The 9913-nt window shown below is 52.3% G+C and overlaps 1 protein-coding gene across 6 annotated transcripts in view; it reads right to left on the bottom strand.

Annotated features, from left to right (window-relative positions):
* Window positions 1-1277: 1277 nt before the first annotated feature.
* SEPTIN5 (septin 5) overlaps window positions 1278-9913 on the bottom strand; it is a 42558-nt gene continuing 33922 nt past the window's right edge. For all 6 annotated transcript variants that reach the window (XM_035340498.1, XM_035340495.1, XM_035340494.1 and 3 more), the window contains 7 exons: window positions 9711-9845; window positions 8919-9036; window positions 8495-8596; window positions 7499-7595; window positions 6094-6229; window positions 4267-4369; window positions 1278-3668 (listed from right to left, as the gene is read on the bottom strand). In XM_035340498.1, the coding sequence (XP_035196389.1) occupies window positions 3612-3668; window positions 4267-4369; window positions 6094-6229; window positions 7499-7595; window positions 8495-8596; window positions 8919-9036; window positions 9711-9845 (748 nt within the window). In that variant the 3' untranslated portion in view covers window positions 1278-3611. The remainder of the gene's footprint in view (window positions 3669-4266; window positions 4370-6093; window positions 6230-7498; window positions 7596-8494; window positions 8597-8918; window positions 9037-9710; window positions 9846-9913) is intronic.

The following is a 9913-nucleotide window of genomic DNA, read 5'->3' as shown; positions in this document are numbered from 1 at the left end:
CTCCTGTCCATAACGTATCACCAATGCTGCTGAAGGGGACTGAAAAATCAAACAGAAAGAGGTTGTTTTTTGAATGTATTTATTTCACTGATCAATTCAGGTAGTAAACATTATTAATAATAATAACAATAATAATCATTTAATAAAATGGATATGTTTTAAAAGGTTTCATTTTTATTTGTTCACAATGACAAAATGTTCAAACAGAAATTTACAAAAAAATATATATTATAATAACCCAACAGACAGATGGGAAACAAAGAGCTTAGGAATGGAGCTGGGGTGAGGAAGTCACATGGTAGGAGCAAGCCAGTGTTAAAGCACAGCTGGGTTTGTGAAGAAGAGCAGGGAATGCCATTGCACAGCACGAAACGTGGGACCCCCTCCTTCTCTGGGGGGAGGCATGCGGGGAGGCAGCAGGAAGCTCCACACAGGCAGGACCAGCACAGCAGCAGCACACAAGGAGTTCATGCCACGGCTCCCTCCCTAGTCAGGCACAAGGTCTGAGACGTACCAACAACCCCAGCTGCAGCCCAGGACAGACAGCTCTGCGGAGTGGGACGCAGCCCCTGCAGCAACTAGCTCGGCAGGGCAAAGCTTGGCAGAGGCGTGGGAATGGGCCTGGGAACGCAGGGGTCGCACATGAGACTGTGGAGGGTTTGTGTGAGGGGAGGTGTTAGATTACCTTCCTATCCCCACTTCTCACTGCCAAAGCCAAATGGCTGAGCTGCATTTGTTCGGGAGTCTCTTCTTGGCTTACGGTGCAGCTCAATGCAACAATACAAAACATTCATCCTTTTATGAACTGTTGTCACCTTCCAGGCCAGAGTCTGGATCCCTGGTGCCCCAAGAAGTCAGTCCCTAATCCCTTGCCGGGCAGCCCCCCAGCTCTGATGCTCTGGGCAGGGAACTTCTGACATAGGGATGTGGATTTCGACAGCACCTCTGCCCCTCTGTAGAAGCTGTGCCTCTAGTGCCTCACTCCTATGCATTTTCAATAAGTGCAGCTCAAGCCATCTTCTGCAGCTGGTAGTTGAAGACTTCAGCTCTGTAAAGAACAGAGTTGACGCTATCAACTTGATCTAGAAGCCATGTGCACTGAGCTGATGGAGACTTCCTCACCCAGAGGGACAAGGCAGATACACGCTCAGCAATCCTGCCTGCCTGCGACCAGAGTACCCTGTGCTCTCACCAGCACGCAGCACAGGATAAAAGCTGTCTGCCCTCTTATGTCCATGCTAAAGGGTAAAGGTCCGGTTTTTTGTTTGTTTGTTTGCTTTCTGGGAATTAATCTGTTTGAAAGAGGAACATCTTTAGTTGAATAGTGCTCATTTGCAACAGAACATCCTCCTAACAGACAAAACTCACGTATGAAAAGAGAGGGGACAGGTACTACAAGGTGTTTCCAGTTACACTACCATGGATATAGTTGAGAACTCAGCAGTCCTCCTGCTTCCAGCAGCAGTAAACCAGCTCCAGGAAACCTGGAGGAAGCTCCTACCTCAGGCTACTCCATCACTCAGGCAAGCGCATCGCAGAAAGAAAGGCTGTATTTCCTCCTTAGGCACCTGGCCCTGGCATATTACTGAAGACAGGCTGAGCCCTTTCCTTCTCCTAGGCTGGCACTGCCAAATGTCACTTCTGAGTCTGATACAGGGGAGAAGGAAAGAAAAAAAACGTTGGGACAGAATAGCTGCCTTCATCCTTGCCCTGCTGAGCTCATCCCCAGTGCCCCTGCCCCACTTCTCATCCCTCTGGGGTGAGGCAGCAGGAGGGCACTTAGGAGAGGTTTGCCTTGGACACTGCTCCTGCCCAGCTTGCGTGTTTCTGTCAGTGGGCTTTCACCCTTGCTTTGTCTTTCCACACTGTGTCGGGGTCTCTCCCCTGCCCCTACAGCCCATGTTCTAGTCGAACAGAGGTTGTGTACAGAGAATAACCTGAACCAGCCAGCCTCTGCACCTCCTGGACAAGCCCTGATCAGAGGTCTAAATCTAAAGCCCCACAGGGGGAGTCAGATAAATGCAGCACCTAACGACAGTTTAGGGGCTTGGCTATTCCTGGCCAATGCTGCCTCCTGCCCGGGGAGATCTGCTGGGAAAAGCCTGAGATGGAGGAGCTGATACAAATGGGGAAGAGAGACAGGGAAATTGGGCCGGCAGCCAAAGGAGCAGAAGGGTCCAGCCCATGGCAGCACTCCCTGGAGTTGGAGGGAAGAGCCAAACGTCTCTCACTCCAGCAGCCCGATTCTCTGCACACGCGGCAGTGTTGCTGGTGAGTCCTGCCCTGTCAGGCACATCACACTCCAGGGCTCTCCTCTGGCTGGACTGGAAGTTAAAAATACTGCAGGAAACAGAAACAGGACAGAAGCTGCTACCAAAAAAGCGCTCTTATCTCTGCCCAGCAGATCCACCAGCTTTCCCAGCACTGAGACAGGAAGAGCAGGGGACTGGGGAGGGGGAGAAGGACCGAGTCTCAGGGGAAGGGCAGGGGAAGAAGCGCCAAGTCTGCTGGGCTGTGCTCAGCCCGGTGCAGTGACACTCCTGTACCTGCCACACTGACCCACAGCAGCTCTCCACAGCCCCCCTGCCACCCCCGGCTCCCTGCAGCGGTCTGCCTGGCCATGCAGCTTGCAGACCTCTGAACGAGCCTTCAGAAACTGCCCCTTTCCTCAGGAGAAGCTCAGAGCGACCAGAGCTAAACCACGAGACAGCCTCACCCAGCCACTGCAGCACCCTGCTGTGGTGCTTCTGTCAGCCCCTCCAGGCTGCCACGGGAGGAGAGCACGGCTGGCAGGCCGGGGAGGTGTTCGCTCCCATCACTGCTGGTAAGCCTCAGTAACTCACCCTCTCTGCCAGAAAGACAGAACCGAGGGCAGTGGAAGCTGTTTTCTTCCAACCACCCCCTTGACAGACTCAGTTCCTTGCCACTCAGTGCAAAGTTCTGGAGTTCGTAGGAAAAACAAACCCGGCCATGCAACCTACCAAAGACAAACCAAATAACCCGGGCAGGAAAGCAGACAACCAGCAGCCCCCCGGGCAGGTCAGTGCACAGAGAACCCCCCAGTCCCTGCTCTCTGGCAGTGCAGGTTGAACTCCCAGGAGGGAAGGTCTGCCTTTACAACACTTGTGCTGGCCCTGGACAAGGGGAGTGGGGAAAGGGGCACAGCACCTCAGGTGGGAGTAAACATCTACGTGCATCGACACAGATATTCTTCAAGTTCGTACACCAGAGAAACCAGGACTTTAAATACCAGAGCATTCCCAAACAAGAGATTAGTACACGGGAAAGGGAGATCTGTTTCTTTTCCTTTTTTTTCCCCTTTTTAGGATGCCTTAGAGACTTCCCAGGCTATTTCCTTTTGAAAAAAAAAAAAAAAAAAAAAAGAATAATAAAAAAAGAAATACACATCAGTAAACAGTTAAGTGAACAGCCTTCTCCACAACCCAGCTGACCGCAAAGCCAGCATTGCTGCTAATAAATTAGAGGGTGCGGGTGCAGCTCTTGCCCACAAGTCTTTATACAACGGGAAACCTCTTTTTAAACATCCACAGCTCTTGCCAGGCTTCGGTTGGTCGCTGAGGGATTCCCTTTGCCCTCCAAGTACCTGCATCTCACTGATCCTGCATCTGCTGCTGCATCTTCTGCAGCATTTCTTGCATCCGCCGCAGCTGCATGAGACAGAAAAGAGACGATCAAAGACGGATCTGCTGGGGCTGGGGGCTGGTGACCTGCACTGGGAGCTGGCATCATGAAATGAGTTTCTGGCTCCCCCCAGCCACAGCCAGCAGGTGACAAGTCTACCAAGTCTAGCAGGACAGCTGGGCAGGGAGCCCAGTAAATCCCATCTGCACCACACAAAACCACAGGGCCAAGGCCCAGGCTCTCCATCATGCCTCTGACAGCCCGGCGCCTCCAGCCACAGCGCTGACCAAGACCGAGGTCCTGGCCAAAGAGGCTCACCCTGAACGGTGCTGATTAACAGTGTGACGGGCATGAGGATGACAGGGCAGCCCCTCAGGGGTGACAAAGGCATTTCTCAGAGAAGACTAATTCCTGCCTGAGCACAGAAGCATCGATGTCAGAGCCACGCTTCCCTGACAGGGGAAGGCAGGCACAACATCCATGTCCTGCCCTCCACACCAGGAGCCCACAATGGTGGGAGGCAGGAGTGGGAAGCCCCAGGACAGCCTCTGTGGGGCAATCCTAGAGAAACACTTTGGATTTCAGCTCCAGTATTAAGGCCAGCCAGGCAGAAAAGGGTCTCACCTCCTCATCCTTCATTTTAATCAGCTTCTCAGTCTCAGTGTCCGGTGTTGGGAGTGGCAGGATAGGAATTGGGCTTTCTATCCTGTTGTCCTGAGTCAGCTTGCTAGAGAGACAGAGAGGGAAGAAATGCAGTCAGTTATGCTTCGGGCTGGCAGGCTTTGGTGTCACCACATGATGGCTGTCACTCACGACGGCAGACCTGCCAGCCACATGGCAGCATGCACCCAGCCACGTGGAAGGGCTGTGGGAGCGATCTAGCACATAGGTGTAGGATGCACTCAGAGAAACTATCTGGGAAAACTCAAACCAGGAATACACCAAGGGAAAAAAAACAGCCAGGAAGAACTGGCAATTCTGACCACTTTACGTAACAGCATTGGAAGATTTAGCAGGGATATTTACAGCCAATTTCTATCTAACTATCAGCATCTCTAAGCCACTACATGCTCACCATGTTGTGGGGGGTTTTTGTGTGTGTGTGTTGCTTGTTTGTTTAAGGAAAATAAAACCAGAGGATCAGTTTAACTGCTGCAAGTCTGATAACAAAGTCTGGTCCCTGTACTCAAGAGGTGGGAGGCAGGGCACAGTATCGTTGTGATGAGGGCTGGGGGTGTGCACAAGCGCTGGCAGGGGACAGAGGAAGGTGCTGACTTTCTTCCAAACGTTAGAGGAACTCTCCACAGAAAAACTTGGAACTCAAGTTGCCACGTTCTGGCTCTCACCACTTGGAGTCACCATTTGCTCATTACTGAGTCAATTCTAGAGCTTGGTATCTCCTCCCAAAAGTTTCTTCAGAAGTACCCGTATCCCACTGCTAGAAATGGCCACGCTGGTTTTTGCTGAGAAAGAACCAGCCATGGCGCGAGAAACAGTAGCAGAATTTAAGCCAAGCAATTGCTTTTTCATCACTCTGTTCTTTTAATAGATACACAGCCTGCCTAAATAGCAACTGTGACACTTCTGACAGATCTCTAGTGTTTCACATGGTTATTTTGGGACTCCCTATTGTCACTGTTGAAAAAGACAGGCTCATCTGCTATGCAGAAGTACTGGGATGCAGTGTGTGTTAGCAGAACGTGCCAACCTGCACATTTGCACACACGCTGGGCTGTTCCTCGGCGAAGTGCAGCTATTTCTGCTCTGCAACGTGGCAGCATGCAGTCACCCAGCCAGCTCAGGCAGGAAGTGAAGGGGATGGTTTACAACAGAAGAGCCAAAATCTATTTAAACCTAAAATTTGTCACCGATATTTCAGTCACTGAAGGGAGGAGGAAAAGATATGACTTTCAGATGAAAAGCCCGTGAGTGTTCTCTGTTTTCTGATCTCTGTGATTAAAACAACAGAGAATCAAATGCAACAGCAAGATAATGCAGAGAAATCTTTGGAGATGTGATAAGAGTCTTTCTAATTGCTTGGGCTCCGTTGTCTGAGAAACAGCAGCATCCCAAGGGTCAGGCTGTCTTTTGGACAGAACTGCAGATTGCAGAATGCCGCCTCCTTTGGCAATGCACGCAGCAGTAGTCCACCAGAGAAATGGTTTATCTCGTGTTTCATTAGGCTGGATGTATTTCACCCAGTGCGAGGAACAGCTCTTCTAAAGAGCATTTATGGCCAGGCCTATTTCCCAAGATCTGTGTGGGGAGTCCTTGGACAGGAACATGGATTCTCAGAAGCATCCTCACCGCGAGCTAAGACCATGGGAGACAAGCTTGGATGTGCTATTTTACTTCCCAGTGCCATTCCCCAGAGAAGTGGTTCTGAAAAAGTGGGCCCTGCTCCACAGGGTGAGATACCCCTCCAACCCCCAGGCAGCGTGAGGGACCCACCTGGTCATTTGCTGGATGCACTGAGCTCGGTAGTTCTCATAATGGACATCGCAAGTGACATCCTTCAGGTCGTGCATGTGTGTCCGGATCAGCATGTTCCGCAGCTTCACAAAGTCGCAGTGCGCCTGATTTTCCACTACAAAGCAAAACCAGGAGAGCACCTGGATGTCACACCTCATCAGCCCCATCCAGGGAGTCCCTTCTCACTTCTCTGCAATGAAACTCCCCCAAGGGCCCCTTCCCCATCCATCCCCACTCTGTCCCTCCTAGTGCTGGGGACTCCCCCCCCCCGGCCCCAGCACAGGCCTCGATGGTGCTCTGTGCTCCTTGACCCTGAGGCCAGGCTGCTGAGGTCACTGTGTTCCCAGGACTTTTTCTGGGTAAGAGGATTAATTAAGCACATATAGCAGAGCCCTGGGAGGATGCTGCTCCCAGGTGCAGTGGATGTCATTATTATAACCCAGTGAAAGCAGCAACTGCTGGAGACAAACTGGCCATCTCCTCAGAACTTAGGATTGATTGAAAAGCCGGTGTAGGCAGGATGGTTTCCACCAGGGATCTTGAATCAGCCCCTGAGGAGCAGAGCCATTAGCAGGCCATAGACTGGAGAGCTGAAAAAGCTGCTGTTACCATGGGGAGCCAGGCCCCAGGCAGCCCTGGGGGAGTCTGGGGAGAAACGTGTTTGGGAGCTGTGTACTTGCTGTGGTAATCTCCATTTCTCTCTCCGCAGGGCTGTGTGAAGCCCAGGGCCTCCCAAAGCTGATCTCACTGCCAGTTACCAACACTCTGACAGGTACAGCCCACTCAAGGAGACAGCAAGAGAGAAGAGCCAGCAGCTGGGCAGCCCAAGCAGCTGACACCAACCCACAAGTGCACACAGAGGATTTGGGGATTGAAAGCTGCAAGATCTAAAGCAATGTGCCAGCACGGGGGAGGCAGCAACAGCAGCAAAAGCCATTCCAGGGTTTTTCTACCTATGAAATTTCTCCCTTTAGAAGGGGAGAAGTTTAGGGACAAACACACTGTGTGGCAAGCACAGCCTCCTGCCCTCCCGCCCCCTCCAGCTCTCACATCTTGAAAGAGCCTTCACAGACTCAGCTCCATCCCCACAGCAGTGGCACCACATTCAGGCTCCTCCCTGGCCGTGTGTTGCACAACGCACCATGGCTTCAGAGGCAGGGTGATTGCTCTGCATGTAGTAACAGACCCAGCAGCTCCCAGCACCTCTCCCTACACTACCTTGTTCCCTGCCATGTGCCAAAGGTCGTGCAGTTGGTCAACAGTTGGTCAAGGCTGCGCAGAGGTGAACTCCCCACTGCAGTCCCTGCTGTACGTGCCCATCTCTGTCCTTGCCCGTCCCTCCCTGCCCCGTGCTCAGTGCCAGGACCACAGGCACTGTGCTTACCTTCCACAATGCCCCACGGGTACAGCCTTCCACGGACTCGCTGGCCTTTTGCCTCCACCACTGTGTTACTGCCGATGACAGCAAAGGGAGCACTCTCCTGGAATGAGAGGCATCGCTGAGCCTGTGGCTGCCCACACATCCCTCCTCCGAGGGCTGAGCTCAGGCAGAGCAGAACAGGAGGATGAAGGCACTGATAGGAAAGGCACAGGGATATCCACGCATCCCACAGCATGAGACAGCACAACACAATTACAGAGAAAAGCCTCAGGCACTGGGATCTGAAGGCAGCTCGATTCCCAGCCTGACGTTCTCAGCTGTCCTGAGGAACACTGCGTCTCTGCAGGTGCCTGCATCTCTTTTTGGAGGGGAAACACTAGAAGGAAGTCAAAGCAGAGAGGCTGGGACACAAACAAGCGGGACAATTGAGGTCAAGAGCTCATCCAGGCAAGGAAGTACAAGCTGTGCTCCTCTCTGCTCAGAGCCCATTGCTTTTATCTGGCAGGAGAAACAAGGCCATACTGCACACACACACACAGTGGGCTCAGCTTAGGAAAGGGTCATCCTGGGCTGCTGCAGCCTCCAGACAGGCCTGGGTGATCCTGCTGTGTCCCCCACACAACTGATGTATCAGAGTGGGGATAAGGCCTCCTCACCCACAAACTGTTCTTTGTTGCTGAAGGCTTCGCTCAGAAATGAGTGCTTACGAGTGTCATAAAACCCAGCCTCCATTTAAACACACAGCCTGGGGTAGAGCAAGGAAAGACTGACACTGCCTGGTAGGACACCTGAAGTCCCGTGTCTTTATGCCACACTTTGTGGCACCCCCAAGGACATCAGCACTCTTCTCCAGTCCACCTACCCCATGAACCAATACAGGTTGCCTCCTGCAGCACAGCACAGGACTTTGGCACACATAGGGCAGCTCTGGCTTGTTCCAGAGCAACCAGTGTACCCAAGAGCCAGATTCTGCAGTCCCTTGCTGAACTGATTCCTTACCTTCAGCTCTCTATCTTGCTGCTTGAACTCCTCATCTTCGTCAGAGTCACACTCAGGAAACTGGTATACTTTAATGCCAAATTTGTCAATCTCTTCCCGGATCTGCGTCCATGCAAGACAAGAAGAAAAAAAAAAACAGCACTGAACACCACAGAAATGCTGAGTTTATTCCCTGTTTGTACTGCCGTGTTTCCTGTAGAGTTGGCTTCTCTGCAGACACCACGTCCCTTCTCAAGGGTATCACGTAGCACTGCTGCAATTAGATCTGCAGGTACTATATATATGTGTATACACACACACACGCAGACACTATAAATATATACGCTCACACACCATTTTTTTTGCAGGTATACTGCTTTTCTCCTTCCTCAGCATGTCCCTGCCACCATTTCAGGTATGCCCCTGTAGAGAAACAGCATCTCACCCTCTCTTTTAGCTTCCGGATCTCAGATGGGATCAGGCAGTCAGCTTTGGCAATGAGAGGCACGATGTTGACCTTCTCATGCAGAGCCTTCATGAACTCGACATCCACAGGCCTCAGCCTGCAGCAGGGATGAGGAGAGACGTGGTTAGCAAGGTTAGCAAGGACACAACAGGCAGCTCCCCCTCCAGCTTCTCACACTTCACCCATCAGCCCCAGCAAGAAGGGAAAAGGACAGCACTGTCACAAGGGTCTGGGGCAGGTCTCAGCCAGGGCTGCATCTTCAGGAAAGCCGTCCCAGATTTTAGATGCTGAAACCCGTCATGCAGACACAGGCCGAGCATTCACCTTACAGAACAAATATTGCCCAGGCCATGGCCACAGACCTCCTCCTGGCTGCCCCATGTTGCAGGGAGCCAGCACGGCTGCTCCAGGCTAGGCTGGGACACAAGCCAGCAAGGTCTGGCAGGGACTGAAGACAGCTTAAAACTCCCTTTCCCACCCATCAGTCAGGCTTAAGTAGATAGGAAGATACAAGTTTGCGTGGCACTACTTCTCCTGATTTCAAAAACAGGCCACAGGCCTGAGGGAGATCAGCTCTGCCTGATCACGGGCAGTCTGTCATGTCAGTGAGGAGGAAGGCTGGGGGGCACTCAACAAGGGGAGCAGCTGGATGGCTCTTCACCTGTGTCAACAGCCTGGACACCGTACAACACACTATGAGGCAAGCCGGGGGCACAAGGGTCTTCCCCCCAAGCTTGAGTCATACCCCATCCCCAGAGCAGGGTGTCTCACCCGTGCCCAAAGGGCGAGATGAAGTAGAGGCAGCAGTGCACTCGGTTGTCCTGGATGTTCTTCCTGTTCAGGCCGCTCTCATCACGGAAATACTGTTCAAACTGCTGGTCGATGTAGTCAGTGATGGGCTTCCAGCTGGGAAGGAGAACTCAATCAAAGCCAAATCACGTGTGTAACAGGACCCTGTCTCCTAGGGACTATGA

Source organism: Oxyura jamaicensis, chromosome 15 (assembly GCF_011077185.1).
Source record: "Oxyura jamaicensis isolate SHBP4307 breed ruddy duck chromosome 15, BPBGC_Ojam_1.0, whole genome shotgun sequence".
NCBI classification, from domain to species: Eukaryota; Metazoa; Chordata; class Aves; order Anseriformes; family Anatidae; genus Oxyura; species Oxyura jamaicensis.
Note: the sequence above shows the minus strand (reverse complement) of the source record. Positions and strands in the feature narration are given on the sequence as shown.